The sequence below is a fragment of the Perkinsus marinus genome (assembly GCF_000006405.1).
Source record: "Perkinsus marinus ATCC 50983 genomic scaffold scf_1104296945236, whole genome shotgun sequence".
Lineage (NCBI taxonomy): Eukaryota > Perkinsozoa > Perkinsida > Perkinsidae > Perkinsus > Perkinsus marinus.
The window spans coordinates 139,598-167,210 of record NW_003211193.1 but is presented as its reverse complement, the minus strand read 5'-3'; the positions used below and the strand labels follow the sequence as shown (position 1 = coordinate 167,210).

At 46.6% G+C, this 27,613-nt stretch overlaps 7 protein-coding genes across 7 annotated transcripts in view; 1 reads left to right on the top strand and 6 right to left on the bottom strand.

The window, feature by feature from the left end:
• Pmar_PMAR002319 (hypothetical protein) overlaps nucleotides 1-378 on the bottom strand; it is a gene marked incomplete at both ends in the record, with an annotated part of 2,410 nt that extends 2,032 nt beyond the window's left edge. The window contains one exon of the mRNA XM_002779875.1: nucleotides 372-378. Coding sequence (XP_002779921.1) covers nucleotides 372-378 — 7 coding nt within the window. The remainder of the gene's footprint in view (nucleotides 1-371) is intronic.
• Nucleotides 379-1,873: 1,495 nt separating this feature from the next.
• On the bottom strand, nucleotides 1,874-4,515 carry Pmar_PMAR002318 (conserved hypothetical protein; the record flags this gene model as incomplete). Its single annotated transcript, XM_002779874.1, has 3 exons — nucleotides 1,874-2,000; nucleotides 2,519-2,813; nucleotides 2,919-4,515. The coding sequence occupies 3 exons, from the start codon at nucleotides 4,513-4,515 to the stop codon at nucleotides 1,874-1,876; spliced, it is 2,019 nt and encodes a 672-aa protein (XP_002779920.1).
• A 2,889-nt stretch (nucleotides 4,516-7,404) lies between these two features.
• Nucleotides 7,405-9,042, bottom strand: Pmar_PMAR002317 (hypothetical protein; the record flags this gene model as incomplete). Its single annotated transcript, XM_002779873.1, has 1 exon — nucleotides 7,405-9,042. The coding sequence occupies one exon, from the start codon at nucleotides 9,040-9,042 to the stop codon at nucleotides 7,405-7,407; it is 1,638 nt and encodes a 545-aa protein (XP_002779919.1).
• Nucleotides 9,043-10,596: 1,554 nt separating this feature from the next.
• On the bottom strand, nucleotides 10,597-13,190 carry Pmar_PMAR002316 (hypothetical protein; the record flags this gene model as incomplete). The annotated part of the gene is made up of 7 exons (XM_002779872.1): nucleotides 10,597-10,639; nucleotides 10,686-10,804; nucleotides 10,845-10,988; nucleotides 11,036-11,118; nucleotides 11,166-11,277; nucleotides 11,320-11,390; nucleotides 13,184-13,190. 7 exons carry the CDS (start codon nucleotides 13,188-13,190, stop codon nucleotides 10,597-10,599), a joined length of 579 nt encoding a protein of 192 aa, XP_002779918.1.
• A 162-nt stretch (nucleotides 13,191-13,352) lies between these two features.
• Pmar_PMAR002315 (hypothetical protein) lies at nucleotides 13,353-14,306 on the top strand (the record flags this gene model as incomplete). The annotated part of the gene is made up of 2 exons (XM_002779871.1): nucleotides 13,353-13,444; nucleotides 13,946-14,306. 2 exons carry the CDS (start codon nucleotides 13,353-13,355, stop codon nucleotides 14,304-14,306), a joined length of 453 nt encoding a protein of 150 aa, XP_002779917.1.
• Nucleotides 14,307-14,344: 38 nt separating this feature from the next.
• Pmar_PMAR002314 (liver stage antigen-1, putative) lies at nucleotides 14,345-20,715 on the bottom strand (the record flags this gene model as incomplete). The annotated part of the gene is made up of 24 exons (XM_002779870.1): nucleotides 20,629-20,715; nucleotides 20,328-20,425; nucleotides 20,179-20,281; nucleotides 19,716-19,904; nucleotides 19,597-19,666; nucleotides 19,464-19,545; nucleotides 19,375-19,414; nucleotides 18,946-18,992; nucleotides 18,826-18,898; nucleotides 18,665-18,757; nucleotides 18,501-18,617; nucleotides 18,343-18,453; nucleotides 17,961-18,095; nucleotides 17,118-17,273; nucleotides 16,930-17,073; nucleotides 16,751-16,876; nucleotides 16,261-16,356; nucleotides 16,159-16,215; nucleotides 15,857-15,961; nucleotides 15,530-15,634; nucleotides 14,968-15,211; nucleotides 14,856-14,919; nucleotides 14,731-14,813; nucleotides 14,345-14,544 (listed from the first exon to the last, which is right to left on the bottom strand). Exons 1-24 carry the CDS (start codon nucleotides 20,707-20,709, stop codon nucleotides 14,345-14,347), a joined length of 2,619 nt encoding a protein of 872 aa, XP_002779916.1. The 5' UTR covers nucleotides 20,710-20,715.
• Nucleotides 20,716-22,857: 2,142 nt separating this feature from the next.
• On the bottom strand, nucleotides 22,858-24,985 carry Pmar_PMAR002313 (hypothetical protein; the record flags this gene model as incomplete). Its single annotated transcript, XM_002779869.1, has 9 exons — nucleotides 22,858-23,010; nucleotides 23,055-23,142; nucleotides 23,310-23,391; nucleotides 23,461-23,630; nucleotides 23,849-23,958; nucleotides 24,011-24,076; nucleotides 24,539-24,647; nucleotides 24,702-24,911; nucleotides 24,954-24,985. The coding sequence occupies 9 exons, from the start codon at nucleotides 24,983-24,985 to the stop codon at nucleotides 22,858-22,860; spliced, it is 1,020 nt and encodes a 339-aa protein (XP_002779915.1).
• Nucleotides 24,986-27,613: the final 2,628 nt, after the last annotated feature.

Here is a 27,613-nt window from a genome sequence, read left to right as displayed (position 1 = left end):
CATTCGACTCTTTACGATAGTTGAGCTTGTAGAATATATATCAGTGAGTGATATTCCACCAGGCTTAGTGGATATATTGAAGTCTTCAATTTGAAGAGGCTGTGTGCCAATTCGAGAATCGCAATCAAAATATCGCTACGGGAAGGGTGACAGAAACGTTTGCTCAAAGAATCGGAGTAAGACAAGGGTCATGTTTGTCTCCTGTGGTATTTGTGCTGGCACTGGATCATTGCATGAGAGCCGCGATGAGAGCGTGTGAAGAGGAGGGTATATTAGTAAACTGGCTGGGATATGCTGATTATCTGCATATTTCAGGAGGATCAGTGTAGGATGTTGATTCCCTCCAAGAATTACAAGCCGCAGTTTATTACGTTGCATTGGAGGTGAATACGGAAAAGACTGTTGCAATGGTGAAAGGTTTCTCTGAGAGAAGGCTCGTCCAGAAAGAGGTGAAGGAGGAGAGAGTGGAGGTGAAATGAGAGGATGGAACATATGAGGGGTGGCTCACTGTTAGAAGGAGGGAATAGATTTTCACATAAAATGATATATGACGATGGCACGGTGATCAAACGTGTCGGTAAGAAGGCTGGATGGATTGAGGATGAGGATGGCGATAAATTGAGAAATATGAGGTTGGGTTTTGATCGATCGGTTTCATCGATAGACGAATGGAAATGCAGACTGTATGGGAGTAGTTTTCATAGTGACAAGGCGTTGAGAATGCACGCACGACTCGGAAAATGTGCTAGCTATAGTGAGATGACTACTAAGGAGCAAGAGCACTGAGGAAGAGCAGGAAAGTTGGTATGTACAGGAGGGGGGTTGTTGGAGAAGAGATTGAGAGAGTATCGATCAAATTCATAGAGAGACAAGAACTTAATTGTGTTAGCTCCGAAATATATCTTGGCACATTGCTGACTCCGAAAATGAAGGCGAGCAGAGAAATTCCGGCGGATAGAAAGAGCGACGAGCGTTTTCAATGAATTGAATAAGGTTTGGAGAGCTAAGGGTATATTGAGTAGCACGAAGAGAAATGTCTTCAAAACTTGTATGCTAAGCGTTCTACTCTACAACTCGGAAACATGGATATGTGTGAAGAGCGATATTGATAGACTACAGTAGTGGTTGGGTGATAATAGATTGGTCTCTTACGTATTGAGATGGGAAAGACATGAGGTTGGCTTTGCAAATACAATTGAGAGGGAGTTCAATTGGAAAGTATCGAGAGGTGATATTATGCAGCGGTTGGACAGGTTGGATCATCCAACCGCTGCATAATACCAGTACGTCCATAAGACGTACCAATCATCCGTCCAACTTGGAAGGTTGGACAGTGAGGCAGGTGATGAGTCAGAAGCGTCTGCGCTGGTTTGGCCAGGCACCGAGACAACCAGAGGGGTCCATACAAAGGTAACGGGTTGAGGCAGAGTTTAAGGAGTCCTCAAAATGGTTGAAGCTGGTTAGAGAAGATTTTGAGGACCGTGGTGGTGTATGGAGGCGCGCTCGTAATGATGTTGAGAATAGAGCACGATGACACAAATTTACTGTTATTCGAGGCGCGCACGTCCCTCAGTTGGATAAAAACGCTAACTGAATGAATGGAAAGTTGTGCTAGTAGTAGTAGTAGTAGTAGTAGTAGTAGTAGTAGTAGTAGTAGTAGTAGTAGTAGTAGTAGTAGTAGTAGTAGTAGTTTTTTTTTGTTTTGTTTTGTGCTGGGGGCACGACATCTCCTGCTTCTGCAGTATGGTCGTATAGCCCCTGGCTCGACGAGCCTGACGGCGTGCGCAATCACTCATGAGCATGCGTGAATTTACGTACGATACCAACTGTTACAACCTGTTACTGTAGGGCCCACTCCCACGTTCCAACTCAGTTATCTCCTTATCTCTTCCACGAAGGCGCTACCGTCCTGAGGAAGCGCCTGACGCGGTTCAAACCTGTTTCGCCTGCGCCGACGAGAGAATCTCTTATGAGAGCCATGCCCTTCGAAGTCCTCTCCCCTGACAGGAAATCTACCGAATAGTGCTCGGGCCAAACTTTACGACGAATTCTGCTCAGCTTAACAGCTGGGCAGCTGAAAAAGTGCGCCAGGTCCTCCCTCGACTCAGAACAGTATCTACACCTGGTGTCTATCACCGTGCTGGTCAAATGCTGCCTATAGTGTCTAGTGCTGCTGTGAAAGCTTATCAGTTCAGCCAATCTACGCCTGTCTTTTGCTCCCCATTTGAGAGTAGTTTTAACAATTTTCAGCAGTTGTTTTCGGCCAAGGCCTAAACCTATCCGTGAAGCCGCTCTAGTGCAACGAACTTTTCTCCAGTGTTCTTCCATCTCATGGTGTGCAGTGTTGATGATCTGACCTTTGGTGCACGACAGAGGCTTGCGCACAATATAAGTCATTGTGGCGGCGCCCTCTCGTGCCCCTCGTGACGCAAAGACATCGCTCAGCTCGTTGTACAGGTGTCCTCTGTGCCCTCGGACCCACCAGTAAAACACCTTACCGTTTGCGTGTTCAACCCACGCATCTGTCTTCTGTATGATGGAGTGGACCAACTCGGTGCATCTTGAGTTCCTCTGATTGAACGCCTTCTGTACCCCCCTGATGGCAGCCAGTGAATCCAGACATATGTAGAGGTCAGCCTGGTCTTGTGGTAGTTCATGTGCCCACTGAAGACAGTTATCAATGCCAGCTAGCTCGCATTGTGCGATGTTGGAGTAGGGGCCGGTGTTGAAGGATTTGCCTTCGTAGCCATGAGGAGCCTCTGGAGCACATCTAATCACACCACAGCCTGTTTTCGCGGCTACGTTACCGCGATCTACCACCGAGCCATCCGAATAGAAGCACAATGTGCTTCTCTTCGGAGGGTTCGGTGGTTCTCCGTTTTCAATATTGAATACCACACCAGCTGGTGGAGACTTACTGATGCCGTCGACGGGAGTGCAAAGTGTCTCCCTGTCCTCGATGGAGTCCACGCCCCATCCTTCGAGGATCTTTCGAGTGTTTTCCGACACCGGTGCCTGCGTCGATCCTGCCTTGTGGAGTTTGTAGCAAGCGAACCTTAATCTGGCCTGAACCCAGATGGGCTCGCAGACAGTGGCTAGCATCCGCGAGGCAAGGTCATTGGGTGCTGAGCGAGGCAACCCAAAGAGCTTGCGAGCGAATACAGCTTCAAGTTTGGTACATTTTTCGATATACCATTTACGGGAGGCTGTACCCCCCCAGATTTCCGACCCATATAGAAGGGTCGGTATCACATGCACCTTCCATTCTAGCAGTGCAAGCTTCGGTGAGAAGTCCCAGTCCTTTATCAACAAACGTCTCAGCATGGACAAGGCACGCTTACCTTTCCCGATGGCATAGTCTATGTGTGTCCTCCAGTTGTTGTGTGGAGTCAGCCACAGTCCTAACCACTTGATACTTGACTTGGTGTTCTCCGCAATGTAGTGAATGTCAGTATCTTCCAGGTGGTCCTTGAGCAGGACGCTTGTGATCTCACTGTCTATGATGGTCTCGTTCTTGGCTGGATCCAGGTGTAGGTCTGCGCTGTCAGTCCAAGGCTTGATGACGCTCACAGCGTCCTTGAGACCTTGTGATAATCCAAGTATCCCATTGGCAATGATCTTGGCGCAAATGTCATCAGCGTAGATGGCAACCCGTATCCTGTATGGGCCAGTGAGTGCCTGGAGCCGATCCCCCATGCGCCAGGTGGCTGCCGCGAAGCAGACCGGTGCCAAGACACCTCCTTGGGCCACACCTGCCACACGGAAGGTGTGCCGGTTGTCCAGGAAGATTTGGTGTCCGTGTAGGTAGGAGCTAAGTAGGCATCCCCAGGCTGGACCTTCAGTGATGGCGACGACCTCATCGATGATGTGTCTGAAGGATACCTTGTCGAAGGCAGAGGACACATCAAATGTTGTGGTCACCATCTTTTCATGTCTAGGATCAAAAATAGGACCTGATATGTAATCGACGGCAGTGGTTGTGCTTCGTCCACTGCTGTATCCGTATATATGGGCAGGTGTAGGCCCTAGGCTGGCGACAAGCCTCGTCTTAATAACGGCCTCCGCCGTCTTTCCCAGACAGCTCATCAAGGCTACAGACCTCCAGGCCTTTGAGCCAGTTTTTCCGTTGTTTTTATATATCATGCAGAGGTCAGACCGTTTGAATATCCTTGGAAAGTGTCCTAGGTTAAGGATGGCAGTTACCATCCTCCTGAAAGCTGGCTTGAACCAAGAAGAGTTTTTGGATGCATACTGGATATGTTCATTGAAGATCTGATCCCAGCCGCAGGATTTCCTTGTGGCTAGGCTCGACAGTACTGGTTCAATGTCCTGGTCAGTGATCTCGCCGCCCAGGTCATCGAGCAAGGTTGGTGGTGGATCCGTGATCTCAGCCGCAGGAGCAGGTGGGCACTCCTCATTTAGTCCAAAGAAGTGGTCTAGTATCTCGGCGCTGTCGTACGTGGCAAGACAAGGAGGCCTCGCCTTAAAGCGCCTGTGCATGCCAGTTTCGTCCATGGATCGCAGGTCTCTCTCGACAGAGTCGAGTACCACGAAGTACCCTACTCTTTTGGACCTTCTCTATCGGGTGTGCCCAAGACTAGCGACCTTCGCGGCAACAAGGCCTCTCAATGCCACCTACCGGTCCACTACGACAAGCACCGATGTTATAGACTCCATTAACTTTACTATCGATCATCGTGCTTCTGTTTCGATAGCAACCTCGATTGATAATTTTGGTGAGGTTGCCATTCTAGCCGATGAAACATCCGCACACGGTGAAAATGTCCTTAGCATCTACGTAAGACACATTGTTGCTGACAATACTCCAGGAGGCAAGCTGAATAATGAAGTCAAGACTACGGAGACAATGTTACACGTTCAGGTTGTTCCCAACACTAAAGCGGAGACTATTTTCGATGTTATTGACCGTGCCATTCGTGATCGTGGTATTCCGATCTCTGCTATACACACTGTTAGCTTCGATGGTTGCTCTAGCATGAGCTCGGGCAATGAAGGTGTATATGGAAAGATCTTACAAAATTGGGGGTCGAATGTAAAGTTCGTGCATTGTAGGGCCCATCGTCTGCAACTAGTGGCTCGCACTGTTGCTCGCGGCCCACATCCTATGGTGAGCGATTGTCTTGATAGTATTCAATCACTGTATTCCCTCTTTTCTAAGTCAAATAAGAAATTGAGCATGCTCAAGGCAGCGTCAGCTGAGTTGAGAGAACCCCACGAGCGGTACAAAGGCCTGATAGAGGTGGCAGCAACCAGATGGCTATCGACGGCCAATGCCGTCGAAAGACTCATTCAGGTACCGCTACGCAACAGTGGAACTCTACTACTACTACCACTACTCTTGTAGGTATTGCCAATCGTGCTACGTACTCTCGACAAGATATCCCATGATCGGGATTTTTTGCGAGAAGATAGGAGCCGCTGTAAGGGTCTCATCAAGGTCTTCACTGATAAGATGAATATTCAGCTTTTGATCGTCCTTCGCCACGTACTAGGAGGGATGGCAGAAGTGTCCGCGAAGTTTCAGTCCACGGGAATCTCATATAGTAGTGCCATAAATATCACCACCAACCTGATAACTTTCATAGCGGAGCTTGACAGTCAGGATGCACTAGAAGGACTGATCAAGGACCAGTACCTCGACCTATCCCACAAGATAGAAGTGAGAGCATCGAACGCTCGCCGCAGCTGTGTGTCTGATCCCTCCCTATTTCAAGTGGTTTCCCCATACCTTGGTGACTTGGTAGCAGAGCTTCGATCCCGATTTCAGGAGGATGTCCTCTTTTTGATGACCCTTGGGCGATTTGATGCTCCCAGCTGGACCGAAGCAACCGCAGCGTTGGTTGCAGTGAAATTGGATGGGGCATCTTGCTCCTGGAAACAGGCTCTGGTTAAGGAGGTTGAGTTCGTGAAAAGACAACTTGCTATGGAGTCTATTCCTGAGGATTGCGATTTCCATAAAGCGTTCCTCGGCAATCCTCGACTTGTTTCCCTCTTTCCGCGTCATTGCAAGATCTGTGCTATTGTCATGTGTTTACCTTCTTCCACCGCCTCTGTGGAGCGCTGCTTCAGCTCAACAACTAGGTTAGCCAGTGATCGCAGGCCGCTCTCTGGCGAAATCTTGAGCCAGTTGATGCGTGCAAGCCTGCAAGGTCCACCGTTACCAAGCCTAGACGCGGCCCCGGCCGCTGTAGCTGACTACGAGAGCTTCATAGAGGAAGTGTGGGAGCATTGGGTACAAAAAAATAGCAAGCGCATATCCACCTCGTCTTAGTCACTAAGACTTAGTGGCCTTATCAGTCACAAGGTGTCATTAGTTATGATACAAACTTAATAATTTTCCACGATTACGAGTTTAATTTCTGGACTGCCCAGGGATCAATGTTTCGCTCGTTAATGGCACTCAGTGACTCGCCGAGTGGCACTCGGCGAGTGCACGATGAAATGGAGGGCTAAGTGCAAGTGCGTCAATGAAAAGGTCTAGATAAAGCCCTGCAAGGAGGCCTCGCCTTAAAGCGCCTGTGCATGCCAGTTTCGTCCATGGATCGCAGGTCTCTCTCGACAGAGTCGAGTTTGGCCTTCTTGATGGCATTGAAGTACTTCCGCTTTAGTTTCTTCACATGGTTAAGCCCTATTTGGCATGTGTTACTATCACAGTTCTCCCTGTTCCGGCGTCTTGTGGAAGCTCTGAGTGAGTGATATTCCTTACGGAGTGTGTCAAGGCCTTTATGCCACCATGACGGGCGGCTGCGTTTGTTATCAGTATTACCTGGGTGAGTTCTTGGTGTGGATCTAATCACAGCTAGACTCAATCGTTCATCAAGGAGCCTCGCATAGTAGTAGTAGTAGTAGTAGTAGTAGTAGTAGTAGTAGTAGTAGTAGTAGTAGTAGTAGTAGTAGTAGTAGTAGTAGTAGTAGGTCGGAGGTGTTGCAAAGTACACCTTGTCGTCTAGCTCTGACATAGGTGATCAGCTCGGGTCGAATGATGTGGTTAGTTATGTGATACTCCTTACTGGTCAAAACACGACAGAACAATCTGAAAAGAGTAGGTTAACTTATGAACTGAGATTCCTGAGCGCTAAGCTACGGGATTGCAGCGGATCAACCGCTGGAAGCGTAGTGCATCAGCTAGGTCCTAGCTGCTAGGACAACGAAAGCGGAATCAGAACGGGCTCATGATGTGCCACTCATCGGCTAACCCGACCAATGTGACTCAAAATGCTTCTTCACGAGCCTACGACGTAGGCCCTACGTGTGCTTCGTTATTCTTCAACAGAGTTCAATACATAATAAGAGCATAATAGTTTATTATACAAGATACTCACGCAGCTTTCACATGGGACTGCAACTATGCCCTCGATACACCGTCAACACGTGTTCGCCGACTTATCGCACTTTAACTGGACCAGCTTCCCAAATAGTCCAACTCCATGGCCACTCATGGCTGTAGATCTTAATGTCGACCCATACCTTGAGATTGAAGTGGGATTTGAATTGCCAGATATCCGATTTATGATCAACGGTGTTTCCGAAGATGTCCAGGGAAATACCCGCTCCGACAGCTACCGCCGAGACATCAATGCCCAGCTCACCATATGCTTTGATATCACCATTTTTCGAAGCATTGACCGCAACTTGACCAGAGAGTGTGGCTTTCAACGAAGGAAAGGGTTTAACAGTGATTATGAGCGCGACCGACATTGCTATTTTCCCCCAGTAAGTGCCATTCCCACCTTGGCCTGCACCGGTAAGACATACTTGAATGCGCAAGCCTGCGAAGCCAATATCAGCAGCCCAAACCAGGGCGCATCCAGCGGCTTCGAAAGCAAAGAGTAGGACCTCCGTCTTCGGCTGCTTCAAATGGACTGTGACGTTGAGGTGTGCTCTATTTTCCTCAATGGTTACATCGGTATAAGCCATATATACCTCGAGGGCCAGTAGCGTGTCGCTAGAGGCGTAACCAACATACAGGCAGAATGGACTGACCGTCTTGGTCACACCGCTCTTGCAAGCCGATGGAAACTCGAATTTCTCCTGCCCCTGTACAGAAGAGTGATACTTGTACAGGAAGAACTTATGTGCAGCAGAGCCACTGGGGAGGTGGAAGTAATCGATCGGTGCTACCGACTTATCTCCACGAATACGAGTCTTGTTCGACCTCCAGTCGTGGCTCTTCCCATCGCTGAAGAATAGACGAGCCTCTTCGCTAACCAAGCGGGTCTTGATGAACTCAACGTCCAGTTGTGGAGCCTCTACCTCCTCTGGTAGCCGATTGTCGCTCTTGACGATATCATACGCCGCGTGAATATCCTTCATGGCAACGTCCAGAGTTAATGCATCGTCGAGCTCTTCCCAATGAGTGACGTTGGACTCGAGATAGACTTTATCATTCTCGAAGGTGTTAATACCCAAGATCTTCACCATCTGCTTCTGATCCTTGTCAAGATAGAGAACCCAAGCGTTAGTGATCATACCAGTCTGAGCGAGGGCAGTGAAGTTGAGACCGGATTTTGGATCAACACCTTCTACTCCACTTCTGACCCATTTGCTAAGCTTCTGTCCACCTTCGTCTACCAAACCTTTATAGACCCAACCATCATCCTCGAGTGTACGATTGGCATTGAGCCTGCGACCATCGGGTGTATCCTTCTTTCGCCTGGTTCCCTCCTCTAGGAGGAATGACTGTTTATTAAAGAGTTGAAAGGTGCTGAAGTGGGTGTCGTTCTGGCTCATAAGGAGATACAGATACGGGTGACTTGGCGCTGCTTGAACTACAGCTTGACCGTCCTTGACGACGAAGATGTCTCGATGAACGGTGAACGACTTGTTATCATCCATACCAGGTAGGACCAGCCCTTCAGTCTCCATAGCCTTGGAGATGTGACATGCCATTGGGTTCCCCTTGATGTCCCTCAAGTCGAGGTTGCAGAAATGTGTCGTCTTCATCTGCATGCGAACGTTGCCCATCTTGAAGGTACAAGCCACACCACATATCAATAGGACGACGAGGAGGATGTTCAACATCGGGATGGTAAACGGAGTTGCTAACTTTTCAGTGCAACGCTACTGTACGACTCGAAGCAGTTATGCTTTTCAACTCGATGCTCATGCCTAACGCGGGCAAATAAGCTTCGACTATAACTCAATCTACTATCACAATTCAGTGATAGCACAAGCTCACTGAACAAATCCATCGTAGCTTCCCGAGGTGTACGGAGATGCAGTCGTGAAATACGTGAATCAGTTTCACGCGTAGCGTCCCATTCGTGAAGTGCGCTGTAGTCCCACAACTTCGTTTCATAACGAGGGTGTAATAAATGCCCTGTATATCACGCGAATCACGGATCAGTCAACTAAATACGTCAATATAAACATTTCAGTCCGAGACGTCCATCTCAGGGGAGGAAAATGCTAGGACCTTGAGGTAAGGTCGAGCCGGCAGAGAGGTATCGACACTGTCGATTCGACAGTCTCGAAGTTCGGCTATAATGAATCATTACGCCTCACTACTTCCTTGTTGAGGAGTGGTAGCTTGTGAGAGGGTCTCCTGCGTAGAGGGTTTATCACCTATAATTATATCTTCTCTTGTCATACACGGAGAGTTGGACCTTAGGAGAGGGAGTAAATTGTGTCCATCTCCCTTGCATACAGCTTGTGCGACCTAGCGGTGTGCGAAATGAAATGATTTCGTGGAAATCCCTCCCGGGGGTACTACAACCCGCGATCTTCGAAATAACGACCTGATGCTCTACTGCTTGGGCGCTGGAACACATGATAATATGAGCATTCTCAGCCCGGATGGGGGTCAGGAAGAGAGAAGGGTGCGACTGCACGTTCATAGGCCTCCTGTGCTGCCCCGCACAGCGGGGACGCCCAGCACACTCGGCCCACTTGTCGACGGAATTCAACTTTACTCGCTCGCTGGTTCACGTTGAACACTCTACTATACTGTTGTTGAATGTCGGTTGTCCAATAACATACATTGATTTCGTCAGTTGGGACTCCCAACTTGGGAGTAGTGGGTAGTGGGGCGAAAGCATGATACGTTGCTACAGAACTTGTGAGATCCGAAACTCTCAACCCCGAAGTTCTGTCGAAAATCTCTCCGGAACTTGCAACGCAGGTTGCTTCGTTCCGCACAAGTAGTAGCGAGGTTACAGGATTCTCTCATCTGTCGCAGAAAATCACTTCGGTGCTCTCTGGGCCAGCGCCTCTGGCTGAGGACTCTCGCTTGACTACTCATGCCTCCCAAACCATACTTATACGGAGTACTCATTTCGTTTACACTTAGAACTGGACCTCAAGCATAGATGATACCACAATTCCAACGACCTCGCGCATTTGAACATCGTTAAAACTCCCATACTGCTTGAAGCAGTCTGCTTCGTTATGCTGACCACCAGCGCATGCTATCGCCGGCCTCTCGACGAGAGCAATACTCGACACAAATATCCTTAATAATCAGTCAAGTGCGGTCTGCATGGAAAAGAATTACTATAATCTCATTATAAGCTTCATCACATGCTTCTAATTATGCCAATAGACGGAGAAACCGCAGCAACAACGATGATGATCATCTTAAGCACCATTGGGATTGCCACCATCCAACCGTCCTAACGCCCTGACAGTAAGACTAAGTCACAACAAGCTCCAACCAATTAACCCACCTAAGGCCGATAAGATTCTTCATACGTGGCTTCGCAACAATCCCGACTGCCTTCTTTTTCGGTGACCGAGCTGCCGCCGCGCACGCGCTCGCAGTAAACACTTGCGCCAGCTGCCGAACCTGAACACCGACTGAGACGAGAACAGACAGACAGTCCCACCCGATGAGGCTTGAACATAGTAAGAGGAGTCGTGGCGGGGATAACACCAGGATTGCGGGGCTTGCCGATTTTCGAGGGTATTGCTCCTGGGTTCAACGGTATTATCTTCGGTTGGAACGCTGAGGGCTTCAACGGTTGCCGCTCCTACCACACCAAGCACATCATCCAAATCCTTCAAGACCACCGCTCACCTTCGACTGAGCTATCCTCTCAGCCTCCATCTCCTCCACAATAGTCTCAACAACCGCAATGTTTTCCTTATCATTTTCCCCCTCTGAAAAAAATTGATTCATTAGCGCAGCGATGAGAGCTTATTCTGACTCGGCCCAAGCTCCGACATTCGAACACTCAGAAGAGATAAACCGCCGCCACCAGAACGCTTCGTCTTCGCAGATCGAACTGTGGCGATTACGGGTGGGCTACCCTCCACCATCTGAATGCGAACATGCTCTCGAAAGACTTGGGCGACTCCCACCTCCACGACGTGTGGAAGCTCCTCGGAGTTGTTCTTCTCAACTTCGACACTACGTGCTGATCTCTGAGCATCTGACCGGTCAATAAATCCTCCCAGTAACAACAACACGAAACCCACCCCTCATTGCTTCCTTTATCGCCGTATTATAATCAGACATGCCCGCTATACCCGTCTTCAAAGCCTTCAGCTCATCTTGCGCCGACGAGAGTTCATGCAGTAGCCGCACCCTCTACCAAACTCTAGTAGCAGTATTATTATTAGTAGTAGTAGTAGTAGTAGTAGTAGTAGTAGTAGTAGTAGTAGTAGTAGTAGTAGTAGTAGTAGTAGTAGTAGTAGTAGTAGTAGTAGTAGTAGTAGTGCTAGTAGTAGCAGTAGTAGTGCTAGTAGTAGTGCTAGTAAAGCCATGTAAAACGAAGGTTAAGGTTAAGAACCAGTTGGTTAGAGTGTTGAGATCTAAGAAGTCTGGAGAATTAGTCGACAGCGAGCTGATGAGAGATGAATATGAGGGAATATGAGAAGAATTCTCGGAGCTGGAAGTTGGGGATAGATGGAACCAACTCAATGCGGCGGTTGAGAGAGGAGTGGAAAGGGTCGAGCAAGATGGCGTGAAAAGAAAACCTTCGATAAGAGACGCGACCTGGGAAAAACGAGAATGCGAAATGAAGTGGTGAGGAGAATAGAGAGAGGAGACGAGCATGCTGAGCCTCTCAAACAAGTGCAGAAGGGAGCTGAAAGGATGGTGAAAGTCAATAAGAGGAATTGGATTAAACAACAGACTGAGAAAGCGGAGGAGGCGGCCAAGGTGAATAATTTGAAAGAATTATACTCCATTATAAGGTTGCTGGAGGTGAGGGTTATAAAGGGGTGGATTTGACGGGGATGGATGTGAGTAATTTTGTTCGCCACTCCGAAGAATTATTAGGGGAGGGAGGAGAAAAGAGAGAAGAAGCGTATATGAGCAGGAGGGGATTCCAAATAGCGGAAGAGGTAGCTGAGGAAAAGGTTGATTCATGAGAAATAAATGTAGAAGCACCTTCAGATGAAGAGGTCGATAATGTGTGTAAGAAGATGAGGAGAAATGAAGCTGCAGGAGTAGATAAGTTACCGTCGAAATTGTTTAAAAACTCTGCGGAGAGTTGGAGAGTACTTGGGATAGTTATAAGAGCACTCTGGAGAGGAGAGGATTTGACAGCAGAGTGCCACACAGCGATGTTGGTGACTCTCTTCGAGGGCAAAGGGAATAGAAAGTCTCCTGAAGGATACAGGAGCATCTCTCTGTTATCAGTAGTCGAGAGAGTTTAACTCTCAGAGTTATTTCAGCAATCGTATAATACGATTCGTAATAGACAGAATTAAGGGAGCAGCAGAAGAAAAGTTGTTGAAAGATTCGGCTCCACATTTGGAAAAGTTGCAGGGACCCAGTTAGATTGTTATGGAAGTTATGGGGCGTATTTGAGCGGGTGGCATCTATATTTGTTGATTTCAAAAAAGCATTCGACTCTTTACGATAGTTGAGCTTGTAGAATATATTATCAGTGAGTGATATTCCACCAGGCTTAGTGGATATATTGAAGTCTTCAATTTGAAGAGGCTGTGTGCCAATTCGAGAATCGCAATCAAAATATCGCCTACGGGAAGGATGACAGAAACGTTTGCTCAAAGAATCGGAGTAAGACAAGGGTCATGTTTGTCTCCTGTGGTATTTGTGCTGGCACTGGATCATTGCATGAGAGCCGCGATGAGAGCGTGTGAAGAGGAGGGTATATTAGTAAACTGGCTGGGATATGCTGATTATCTGCATATTTCCGGAGGATCAGTGTAGGATGTTGATTCCCTCCAAGAATTACAAGCCGCAGTTTATTACGTTGCATTGGAGTTGAATACGGAAAAGACTGTTGCAATGGTGAAAGGTTTCTCTGAGAGAAGGCTCGTCCAGAAAGAGTTGAAGGAGGAGAGAGTGGGGGTGAAATGAGAGGATGGAACATATGAGGGGTGGCTCACTGTTAGAAGGAGGGAATAGATTTTCACATAAAATGATATATGACGATGGCACGGTGATCAAACGTGTCGGTAAGAAGGCTGGATGGATTGAGGATGAGGATGGCGATAAATTGAGAAATATGAGGTTGGGTTTTGATCGATCGGTTTCATCGATAGACGAATGGAAATGCAGACTGTATGGGAGTAGTTTTCATAGTGACAAGGCGTTGAGAATACACGCACGACTCGGAAAATGTGCTAGCTATAGTGAGATGACTACTAAGGAGCAAGAGCACTGAGGAAGAGCAGGAAAGTTGGTATGTACAGGAGGGGGGTTGTTGGAGAAGAGATTGAGAGAGTATCGATCAAATTCATAGAGGGACAAGAACTTAATTGTGTTAGCTCCGAAATATATCTTGGCACATTGCTGACTCCGAAAATGAAGACGAGCAGAGAAATTCCGGCGGATAGAAAGAGCGACGAGCGTTTTCAATGAATTGAAGAAGGTTTGTAGAGCTAAGGGTATATTGAGTAGCACGAAGAGAAAGGTCTTCAAAAGTTGTGTGCTAAGCGTTCTACTCTACAACTTGGAAACATGGATATGTGTGAAGAACGATATTGATAGACTACAGCAGTGTTGTAATAGATTGGTCTCTTATGTATTGAGATGGGAAAGAAATGAGGTTGACTTTGCAAGTACAATTGAGAGGGAGTACAATTGGAAAGTATCGGAAGCTGATATTATGCAGTGGTTGGATGGTTGGACAGTGAGGGAGGTGATGAGTCAGAAGCGTCTGCGCTGGTTCGGCCATGCATTGAGACAACCGGAGGGGTCCGTGCAAAGGGAATGGGTTGAGGCAGAGGTTAAGGAGTCCTCCAAATGGTTGAAGATGGTTAGAGAAGATTATGAGGATCGTGGTGGTGTATGGAGGCGCGCTCGCAGTGATGTTGAGAATAGAGCGCGATGGCACAAGTTTACTGTTATTCGAGGCGCGCACGTCCCTTAGTTGGATAAGAACGCTAACTGAATGAATGGAAAGTTGTGCTAGTAGTAGTAGTAGTAGTAGTAGTAGTAGTAGTAGTAGTAGTAGTAGTAGTAGTAGTAGTAGTAGTAGTAGTAGTAGTAGTAGTAGTAGTAGTAGTAGTAGGAGTAGTAGTAGTAGTAGTAGTAGTAGTAGTAGTAGTAGTAGTAGTAGTAGTAGTAGTAGTAGTAGTAGTAGTAGTAGTGGTGGCAGTAGTAGACCGCTTACTTCGGCATCAACAACATCAATCTGTTTCATCAGCTTCTCAAGAGTCTCCTCAAACTCCTTCCTCTGCACTTTCATAAACTCCACCTTTTTCTCAGCACGTTCGGCCCTCATCTCTGCCGCTCGTTTACTCGCTGAACGGAATAAATTCCCCAGCGTAAAACGCCCAGTCAACCACCGCTACCCTCAACCGCCTCAGCCTCTTGCTTCAACTTCACCGTCTCCATCTTCAACGCTACGATCCGTCGCTCGTACGAGACCAGACTCCTGAACATTCTACTCCTAGATGTGGAGCAAAGGACTACCTACTTCATTGACATACTGGTTGAACTAGATGTGGTACGGCTCTCGGGCTTTTTCCTCTCCACTGCAGCTAAGAACAGCTCCATACAGCTTTCCCCATCATGCAAACTTATCCTACCAGTTGCTTCAAGTTCCTTCATCGTTGCCTCCAACTTCCCTTTTTCCTCCAACACCCGCTCCAACTCCAGTGAAAGCCTCTGAGCTTCCTTCCTCAACACAACCCTCTCCTTGTCCGCCTTCTCGAGAGCCTCCTTATACTTCCTCTCAGTCTTCTCATGCTCCCCCTGCTCGTGGCGGTAGCGACCTTCCCACTTGGAGATGTCGAACTCACACTCGTCCAACCATACGTCTTGCTTCTTTACCTGAGGGTGATACCATACCATGCGTACCTTGTCCACAATACAAGAGTCAAATAGTGTTGTGGGAGTCTATGTGTCGGTGACAATACGAAAATTCTGAGGAAGATGGGAGGATTTCATGTTGGTTTTTGAGTACTTCAAGCCGAATTCGTATATAAACTCCTATAATTAGAGAGGAAGAAAATCCTGAGCTCAGTTGAGGAAAACGAACATATGTTCCAACACTGCACTGTGAAGCGTACTATTGTACTTGTATCAACATCTTCTCAATAACGGAATTTTTTACCCAACCATAACCTCCCTACAATACTCAACTACTACATGCTCCTGCAGATCCATTATGACCTTCTTATACCTATCCACACTTTGCTGCTCCTCCCCCTCCCTCAGGCTCATCTTGGACACAGCCATACTGCTACCAGCTACCTGTAACCGCATGTATCGACCGACACGAACGGTAAAGTCCAGGGGGAAGTCGAAGCTCTAGAACCTCACCAACAGGCCAGCAACCACCTCATCCATCTCAAGACTCAGTCGGCTGCGTACTTCCCGCGATTCCCTCCTACCAACACCCCCACTCATAGGAGCGGGAGGCGGCTTCCTCCCATCACCTGATTGAACGCTACCTCTAAATTCACCACAACATACTGTACCACTCGCGCAGTTATTCTGCCCTCGAGCCTCGGATATCTCCTTTTCCTTCCCCTCCAACTTCTCCTTCAACGCCTCTATCTCAGACTCCAACCCGAACATCTGACGCAACCTCCACTGTGAAGAACGGGAAAATATGCACATGTGTTGACGACAATATAAAAATTGTAAGAAAATTTTCCGAAATTTTTGTAAACTTCCACACCGATTCGTATATAAACTCCTATAAGTAATAAGGAAACTTCCGAGCAAAGGTATATTCCTCCAACACTAGTCTCCTTTCCCTAACCATGTCCTACCGCCAACTCCGCCTCGTTACGACGGGCCTTCACCACGTGGAGCTCCTCAGGCAACTTCTGAGCAGCCAAGACACTACTAACCACAAAAGTAGCCCAACTCACTTCCATCGATTTCAGAGTTCTCTTCAGCTCGACAATCTCTGCCTCTCTAGCCTGCTTCTCAACTTGTGCCTCTTGCCACCTCGCATCTGCCGCCTCCTACACATGTTATGTTCAAAACGCCACCAGAAAAGAAAACGAGTTTTTTCAACTACAAAGAATCGTCACAATGCTTTGAATCTTGCCGAGTTCGAGGATTCGGAAACTCTGCTTATTTTCGCTACATCACCACCAAAGCCACCACTGAATGTAAGCCTGTGAACCAGACATGTGATGATTTCTCATCAACTACCACAGCCACGCTCACGATGAGTACTACGATTAACCCCCGCCAGAAACCCGTATATCTTTGAGAAATAACATTCCCCAGGGTTTGATAAAAATGGGAGAAATGCTCCTAATGCGATGATGACATTTACATGGGAAACTGATTGAAAAATGTGTTCCTAGCAAAATGAGTTTCCCTCGGAAACATGAAAAATTCCCCACCCACCTGTTCCTCCTTAAACTCCTTTAATTTCGCTGTAACCTCCGCCAACTCCCCCTCCAGCCTGAGCACAGCCTGGCGACTAGCATTCCGCGCTTCCTCCTTCTCAGCTCGCAGTGCTCCCATACTCCCCTGTTAAACCACCACCGAATGCCTCCTCCCAAGCTATCATCGAACTCCCCTACCTTCGCCTTTTCAAGCTGATCTCGGAGGTTCTTCATCGTCACATCCTTCCTCTCCAGTTCCCTCCTAAGAGATCTCATCACATTTTGGTTTTCTGTCTGCAACTCCTGCTCCATCGATACCACTCTTTTGTCATCACGCATGCCCTGAGCAAATCTCCTCAACTACTTCTCATAAATTCCAACGTCACCGTCATTTCTCGCTGCTGCTGCTGCTGCTGCTGCAGTGCCCTCAGCCGCTCAGTTTTCTTCTTTAGTTCTTTTCTTAACGACTTCATATTGTCGAGCGCTTCCTCCTGACTAGCATGTTTTCTCTCCAGCTTTTCCTCGAGAACTTCATTCTGATTCTACAGTGTAAACCAAACAGTTGAATGTAGAATCAAAATGCTCGATATGGCTTTCTTCATTTCGATAGCATACCAATAGACTAAGTTGTCAACTGATTCACATAGGAGTTTCACCCTAGTGATATGAAAAACACTAGTGAAAAACATATTTCACGACTACTGCGTAGCGCGAATTTCGCGTTTTCACCGAGTCCACTTCACGTAAAACGGGTAAAACTCCATAGTTATCACGTTGACTTTTGTACTCCCAAAATTTGAGAATATCGCTTTGCATAAAGGCCTACTTAACACTGTAAAACAACCCTCCTAACTAGGCCTTCGTGACGAAGGGGTGGAGCTCGAATAGTCCACAACTTTTGGAAATGTAATGAACGTTGTGAAGGTGAGATGATCAAAAATGATTTGCAATTGCGCATTTGATAGTCATAGATTTCATATCGTGCACCCAAATCGATCCTGAAGTTAGTCCCCGGTTCGATCCCCGGGCTGGACATTCTTCCGTCAAAAATTGTTTTCGGACACATTTCTTGAAGCTGTTGGCGTACTCGAGTTTTTCTGCAAACCTCGGAATATAGAGGACTTGTTTGATCCATCTGATGCCCTCGGACGGTCGGTAGTTCAGTCAAGATAATTCATCACGCACGCACGCACAACGCAAAAGTGCCTGTTGTTGCGGTACTTCCTTACCAATGCCTCGTCCTTCGCCTCCAACTCCAAAGCCAGTTCACGCTGTAAAGTCCTTATCTTCTCCCGAGCCTCGGCCTCCACCTTCTCAAGCTTCTCCTTAGTTCCACTCAATTCTCTCCTTAGTTGCTTCACTTCCTATAGGAAATACTAGTCATGATATACGAGGAGAGCATGCATGAGGAAATGTCCTGTTTTCGTCCTGACTTCAACATTTTTACTAACATTTACTCTCATTTTTGAAGAAAAAACGCTTGGACACCTATTCCTCCTCTCTAGATGATTAATACTCGCCTTTTACTACTGCACTGAACATATGTTGAAAACTGTTTCTCAATGACTCTCATAATTAACCGAACCCCAACTATGATGCACACAGACCCACCTGAGCCTCTCTGCCAGATTCCAACTGCTTCTGCAACAGTCTAATTTTCCTCTGACTTTCCAATTCCTTATCCAAAGCAATACCCAGCGCCCGTCTAGCCTCCTCCAACTCCTAACAGCCCCGAAAATACCAAAATCTTGCAAGCGCTGAAAACTGACCAGTAACGCAGCGACGGAGGTCGTCGATGGTGCAGGGTCGATCCGAGAGACATCCGGAGCCTCATCGTGCTCTAGTGTCAAGTCGAAAACGCTGTCATACACGACACTAGGCCGAACCTGAGCACATCCTTCCCTTACAAACTTCACTACACCCATGCACTCACCAGTTGACCGCGGTGATCACTATCGGTATTACTATGAGTACCATCCTTCTTCTTGACCTTCTGCCGAGCCGATCGCAAATCTCGAGTACGTTTCTGAGACCGCGCCGACTGCATAATAAGATAATCTAAGCACCACCATCAAGCGCCCCCCCCCTGCTCACCACGTCTGTCTCCTCTTCCTCGAACTCGCCACGCTCGGCACCAGAGGACACGCTTCCCCGACTAGGAATCGAACTGAACATCACATGGGATGGCCGAGCCTGTATAACGTGGAGGAGAACCTGTCGTGTAATATTCCGGATTCCGATCGACCGTCGGTGGAAGAATCCTGAGACAATGATAATGTGGGAATATACTACATGTGTTGGTGAAAAAATGAAAATTATGAGAAAATTTAGAGAAATTTTTGTCGGTTTTTGCCCAGTTTTACCCGAATTCGACGGTAAATTATCATAATGTTATGAGGAAACTCCTGAGCTCAGTTGAAGGGAGCGAACATATATCACATACAGCTGACGGCGACACTCACCACTGTGGGAATATATGCACACGGTCAACTACATGTGATGGTAAAAATGTGGAAATTCTAAGGGAATCTCGGGGAATTTTCCTTGATTTCTCTACACTTTTACGCAAAATCGTGTACGAACATTCATAATTCTCGAGCTCAGTCGAGGGAACCCAACATATTTTCCCACACTGACGCTCACCTGCCCGACCTCCTGCGCCTCTACTCGCGACTTGTCAGAACTGAGCAACACCACCATCCACCGCACGCGGAAAGATTCCTTTTTTCTACCGCAGATGCTCCTCAAGCACACTAGGATCGATCGAAATGTTCATCACACTACTGCCGTTTCGATTCATTCTCGGGTCGCAGTCTGTAACAGGAACACATGGGAAAGGTCCCAGGTTCGATCCCGGCACCCTACCAGATCGCAATAATAAATTAAAAGATGCCGCCTGCTTAAAGCCGCTACTGCCCACTTCCTCTATACATGCCTGAACCAACCACTTGTCACCAACTCTTACCAAAATCTCGTCGAATTACATTAATATTGTCGTTATTATGTCGAATATAATACTTCCTATACTCCTTTTCCCAACAGCAAAACGATACCGTCCCCGCTTCAAATTCATCACTAGTCATAATCCACAGAGTGCACCAATCGTCCTCCTCGATGGCTTTGGCCTCAACTTTGACCCGACCCTTCGTGGCCCTCGTCTTTCCCGACGACGGCTGAACTCAAATTGCTTGTCACTGGAGTTTCACCCGTTTACGTGGAGTGACGTAATACTCCGCGAAAACCCCGATATCCTCGCTATGCAGTTACTGTTTTTCATATCACTAGTGCACCATTCTACTCAACGACTAGAGCAGAATGGGATAGATAGAAAAGGCAGATATATACAGATGGGTAAGGAGCGATATATTAGCTAAGGGAAAGGCTATGTAGCTATTTACTGAAGATTGTGTATTGGGTGAAACTCCACTGATTTCCTCAGCAACTTACCGTCCACGACAGAGCTACTGCATTTTCGGCTACTTTTTCCCCAGCATGCCATCGACGCATATTATCGTGCGAATTCAACGAACAGGGGAGTATACGGACCGCTCTGAAATTGAGCTCAATACAATAAGCAGACCTCTATTTGAACTCACTTTCCAGATTTCATCCCAACACTGGCGTCGCGATCTGGCAGTATAAGAAATATATGTTTCTTCGCCACGAGCTTCACCGAGCGAGGACTACAGCCAATCTGCAATAACAACAACACATGAAAAGGAATTGGTGTTTCACCCTAGTGATATGAAAAACACTAGTGAAAATCATATTTCACGACTACTGCATATCACCACGAATATCGCGTTTTTCACCGAGTTTTACGCCACTTCACGTAAAACTGGTGAAACTCCAATGAGGAAGCAGTAGTGATGAATATAACGTGACGTCATAGCTTACATGCTGATCAACTTGATTAACGGCTCCAATGGTAGCCCACAGCGGAGCGAAGCTGCCTGGCTTTTTCGGATCAACGTCCATATCAACAATATAACGCTACAACAGCTTCACCTCCTCACATCTACTACAACTACAACACCATAGCATCCATTTATCGATACTCACAGGGAACTGGTGTCTATGACATCTGTTGCTAATACCTAGATGACGTACCGAAGCCTGGGTCTCCTCATTGACCCTTGCCCGACGAGCCTTATTTCTCTGCTGCAGATAGTAGCCGTTCTAGTTCTCGTACAAGTACGACAGGATCACCACCCAACGTTCGAACTCGTGCTCCACAAATTTACATCCTGGCTCGCCCACAGGTCTACAGTCTTGAAGTAGTTGGGAATATTACGTAGTCAACCCAACAGCAAAGGCCTCGAGAGCAGCTATCCGATTCTCCATAGCTCAAGAGTGTTCCACATGAAGCCGTTCATGCAAGATCATATGCATACAAATATACAACGTGCGCGACCAGCAAGGGAGATCCTCCAGTCTACGGTATCAATGCAACGTAGCCGCCCTATTCCTGTTGGATACCTGTCCCAATTATCGTGTCTCTGTCCCCTGTTGTTCACGCTATAGTGCTATCATTTAGCTAGGCTATGGCTATAATGCTCATATGTGTGTACACTCTTGTAGTATGCTTTCTTCCTCATACCTATCCCTTGTGTTGTTATATGCCTGGTCCTATTCCCCCTCCAACCACACCAATTAACAGCCTTGAACATAACATCGTCTTCGTGTATGAAATCACAGCAATTCCCTCATGCGTGCAACCCTACGATAGTCTATGCAGTCGACACAGTCACAGTGAGCACTACTGCCACCACACCATCCAGTTGAACTACAACACGGCGTTGCTGACGATGGATCGCATTCGGCCAAGACCTGTGAGGGACATGACCATCATCACACCAGTGTGGGGGGACATGCACATGGACAACCATATGTGTGGATGACAATATGAATATTCTGTAAGATTCTTGTTAGTTTCTATACACTTCACGTATAGACTCTTCCAATTCGTCCACAAACTCCTGCGCTCCGCTGAGGAGTGCCAACATCCCAACACCGCGATGCTTCCTTACGCCTCCTAGTGCGAACGCAGTGCCATCAATGGAAACCTCAGGAGCCTTCGGAGGGTTCGTCCTCGTGTCAGCCGCACACCGCCAGTCCTTGCCCAAGCATACCTCCGAACACTTGAAATCAGCTCTCCATCGCCGTCCATGTACCGGTTGAAGGACCCAGGTTCGATCCCCGGTCACGACACTTTTCCCTCACTTTCTTAGGCGGTAATCGCGGCATGAAATTGTGCGGACATATGTCCTTATAAAAATCCTTCACTTCTCCCCAGAAGGTGACCTTTCCCTCTTGGAACCCAGGCTCTAGTTGGTAATGCTTCCTCCACTTCTAACAATAAATTGACGGTTTCACACAAACCTTCGGGCGAGCGAGATTTACATCAACACCACATTTGAACATGTCCCTCACTAATGATAGGAATGTACACAAATCAATAACAGTTGCCCACAATTTTCTCATAATTTTCATATTGTCACCAACACACGTAGTTGACCATGTGCATATTCCCCCCCCCCCACTACTGAGTTACCCGAGCCGTCACTTTTCTACTCCCCAGAAAATTCTCTCGATAATAAAAACATTCATTTCACGCTGTAATACAAACAATTCTACGCAGGAAATTTCCTCCCATCAGCACGTAAGGCTCGCAGCAGTTAACTATAAAACACTCCTAAGTGAGAACTGTCAGCATAGATTTAACACAAGTTCAACAAGTTAGAACTAACAGTGTTAGTTCTAACTTAGAACTTCTAACACTCGTTAGGTTTTATTCTTCAGGACTTTCATGCCGGCTTATACTGTGCATTATACTGCATTATACTAATGCTGTCACACAGGGAACTGTTTCTCATCATCACTTAGCCTCACAGCAGTTAACATTGTCAGCATAGCAATAATAGAAGTTCTACCATTTCTTAGGATTTGTTAATAAGAACTCCCATACCGACTTGTACCGTGTAGGCGACACACGAAGTTCCCACAATGCTATATGGTGATTAGGCTAAGCTTACTGAAGCTGTCACACACGGAACTTCTTCTCATCCGCACTTAGTCTCACAGCAATTAACATTGTCAGCATAGGAATAATACAAGTTCTAAATGTTAATAGCCTACTTTCATCCACTGCACCAAAGTGTCCTTGGGCCCATTAAAATGGACCACCAACGGCGTCGTCGATGTTTCTGGGTTCACCAGCTTCCCCGCATCCTCCTCCCCAAACCCTGCCCTGTCCACTTCAAGGAACGCACGCTCCGCCTAGGGCATGACATTTCATCATCCGAATATTCCCAACACCTCACATTAGCAAACTTCGTCCCCCACAGTGTTTGCCATATCATTTGCGTGTCGTCCAGGGCAATTCTGAAGGCACCGACGTTTTCTCTATATCTGAAATCACACAATCTCAATAAACGTTGAGTAAAAAATTCCGCCTGTTATACCAGTCGGCAAAGTAAGTAAACACGTGAGAAAGGCGGCCTTGAATTTTATGGTGAAATGCCTTCGTCCCGAGTACAGCGGAGCGAAGCGTTTCACGATGTACATTATCGCCCTACTGTCGACTCTCCTTAGCATCTCTGTAAAACCACTGCACACAGCCTTGCTCATCTTTGCCATCCATAATGCAAGCCGTCCACGCTGAGCACAACCTCAACAACAACAACGACGACGATCGCCATCCCCCTCTACCTTCTAGTAGGGAAATACTTGTCTTAACTCGGCCCATCCAGCCACCAGTATTGGCGTATTTATATGTAGTTCCATGCCCACTGGCAGGGTAGTCTCGGCAGTAGGGCATCCTCTCTGGTGGGGGCCAACAGTTACGCTCCGCCGAGACCAAAATCGTGTCTTCTGGGATTTGCAGTTCCCTCTCGAACCTGCCTTGATGTCATCATCATCCTCCACATCAGTGCGGAAATAATATATGCACATGGTCAACTACATGTGTTGCTAGGAACATGGAAATTTTGAGAAAATTTTGAGAAATTATCGTCGTTTTTTGTATACTTATACCCAAAATCGTGCGATTTTTCATCAAATAGTGACGAAACCTACGAGCTCAGTTGAGGAAACCAATTGCATATACTATTCTTACGCCTTCACAAATGCTTCCTCGCTGGCATGAGGGGTGAACCACACATCTAAGGCGTCGTTGAATACCATCAATGCGTCAGTTGGCATGCTCTTCAACCGATTCAATAACACCTAAGTAGAGAACACTATGGAAAAGGAAAAGTGCTATTCCCAATAAACTCACGAATGGCTTCAAGGCTTTGGGGTCGGCGAACTCCTTTTTGGTGACATCCACGGGTGGTCCCAACACCTCCAAGGGGAACACTCAGAAATAAGCAATGTTGGGAAATATGCACATGGTCAACTACATGCAGTTGTGAAAATATTAAAATTGTGAAAAGTTTCTGTACACTTCTGCTCTTAATTCGTATGTGAAGACCTATACTGGAATTGCTTTCTTAATGATACTAAATTGCTAGGGTTAGGTACCGTACCTGTGGGTACAGTGGATAGTATAGGTCTGTTACCAGGATAACAACGATGCATGATAAGGTATGAGACTAGCTGACCGTCACATTATCCGTCTTGTGTGGGTACATGTGTTGGTGAGGATATAAAAATTCTGAGGAAATTTCGGAAAATTCTTGCTGATTTCTGCAACCCCCCCAATGTATGTAAATTAGTAATTAGCAATTCGTATGTGAACTTCTATAATTTCGAAAGCTCCTGAACTCAGCCGAAAGAAGCAACATTGTAACTCAAGCACTCTTACTTCGACCCTGATTTCCTGTTGCAAGGCGCTTTCCATGCCAAGACAAAACCCCAGAGGCATTTGAACCGGAGGTGACCACGCAGGAGGGCCACCATAAGTGAACATGTAACTGCTCAGAAACGATCATACAAACCACACCAGCGATGAATCACTCACAACTCACATTCTCCGTGGCTTGCCGACGTCCGTAGACTCAGGGACGACTTTCGCGGCCACCTCAACTGCTTCCGTGGTTTCCCCGTTGCGCTGCTGGTGAGTTATATAGGAGCGAACAATCTCGGTATCAGTTCGCCTCTCCTGCTCCATACGAATGAGCTTATTCAGTCGCCGTGATATGCCATCAATATCGGTCTTGAAACCCGTTATAGTATCCCTGACCAGGCTTGCACGCATGCACAACATGTATGCCACCTACATGTACTCCTGTAATTGCTTATACCACACCATGAGGAAAACCAAGCACAGTATTGCCCCGGTCGTAATGACAATAAACAACTTCGGAAACGCCGAGGCCGCAGTGCGATGATACCGACGCTTTGCAACCATCGTGATGGTCAGAATAGAACTATCAAAATAAGTGCGGTGACACCCAAGTGCCTTACAGTCACCATCCACCTTATTTTCATGCGAGGAGAACTCCTCATAGAGAGCCTATGAGTTTACAGCTCTTTTACCATTAACATTAGTAATAGTTTGACGACTTCACGAGTGCAGTTGTTTATTGTTGATATAATCACTCGTAGACTCTTTTTGAGAATTAATAGTATACAGTCCGAACCCCATTGCTTCACTAGGCACGAGCAGGTGAGAGCTGTAGGATGTGCTCGAGTGTTCGAATATATGACTGCTTTCCTCAGCCGGGCTTAGGAGCTTCCTCACTGATTATGAAAATTTACATATGAATTCGGGTAGAAGTGTACAGAAACCAACAAAAACATCCCAAAATCTTCTCTAAATTTTCACATTATCACCGAAGCATGTAGCGAGCGATTTTTTTCTCGGGCGTTTTCGAGAAGTTACTACCTGGAGTCAACTACTGTAAGCAATGTTACGAGTAATTCCAATTTTAAGTAATTTTTTTGGTTTAATTTTGCAAGTAATTTCAACCAAGTTTTCGTATATTCATCTGGAATGTTTATATCCGTGACTGTTATTCAAACCGTGTGTAGGTGTTCCCCACACTGCTTCGAACAGTCAACAGCAATACCCTTAGTTACAACTGAATACTCCAACACAACAACTGTCTATAGTATAGACAACAACACATGAGGGGCAAGTAAATACTCCAACACAACAACTGTCTCTAGTATGGACAGCAACACATGAGGGGCAAGTAAATACTCCAACACAACTGTCTATAGTATAGACAACAACACATGGGGGCAAGTGAATACTCCAACACAACTGTCTATAGTATAGACAACAACACATAAGGGGCAAGTGAATACTCCAACACAACTGTCTATAGTATAGACAACAACACATAAGGGGCAAGTGAATACTCCAACACAACTGTCTATAGTATAGACAACAACACATAAGGGGCAAGTGAATACTCCAACACAACTGTCTATAGTATAGACAACAACACATAAGGGACAAGTGAATACTCCAACACAACTGTCTATAGTATAGACAACAACACATAAGGGACAAGTGAATACTCCAACACAACTGTCTATAGTATAGACAACAACACATAAGGGACAAGTGAATACTCCAACACAACTGTCTATAGTATAGACAACAACACATGGGGGGCAAGTGAATACTCCAACACAACTGTCTATAGTATAGACAACAACACATGGGGGGCAAGTGAATACTCCAACACAACTGTCTATAGTATAGACAACAACACATAAGGGACAAGTGAATACTCCAACACAACTGTCTATAGTATAGACAACAACACATGGGGGGCAAGTGAATACTCCAACACAACTGTCTATAGTATAGACAACAACACATGGGGGGCAAGTGAATACTCCAACACAACTGTCTATAGTATAGACAACAACACATGGGGGGCAAGTGAATACTCCAACACAACTGTCTATAGTATGGACAACAACACATGAGCGGCTTCAAATATGCATAGCCATAATCACATTCAACGTACAACGAACGGACTGTGGCCCTCACTGATGAGAAATCTGTCACTATATCTGACCATTACAAATATACTTTCTACCACAACTGGTATACCACCTATACTACAGCAATTCCAATTCAAATTAATCTTTTCCGACAAAATTAATTTTTTGGTTGAAATTTTACAAAAATACCGAGGAAATTTGACCTGGAAATACTGTGGTTGGTTAGAGTCGAACTCACATACCAAAACTATTCCCACTAGCCACTGCGATAGACGCCTTGCCCTACTTACCGGACGACATCACAACTCTTCCTAGGGCGGCCCCACCTAGTGTCTACGCATGACTTCATCAAGGCATTCGCTACACCCTTGGCCAGAGTACCTACAACACAAGGCAGATGATCCAGCACTAAAGAAAGAAGAAAAATAAAATCCATACCACTCCGACCGTAACTTACTGATAATAACAAATACACACTCTATGAAAACCAGTGAGAGCCACAGTACGAAGGGATCAATTTCAAGTTCAACACAGCGTTGGAAATTACGTCCGCTCTTCTCAGCTGAGGTCAGGAGCCTTTTCACAGTTTATACAAGCTCATATGCAAGTTCGGGTACAAATGCACAGAAAAAAACGAGAATATCCCAAAATTTTCTCAGAAATTTTCGTATTGTCACCGACACATGTAGCTGACCATGTGCATATCCCCCCCCAGACTGCTATCCTAATCCCACATGCCTCACTTCGTATAGCAGCTTGTTGCAGTGGTGGCGGCCTCTTAGTGCGAGACACCCTTCTAGAGTGAGTCCAACTGTCCCAACTGCCAGCCGGATGTGCACTTTTTGGCCTACCACAATTCCGCCAACTCCTCCAAGTCATAACTCCCACGTTGAAACCCCACCTTATAGCGTCTTCGTTATTATCATCTGTCTTTGATTCCGACACCGCGGGCTTCACAGCAGTCTTCGGGCGGACG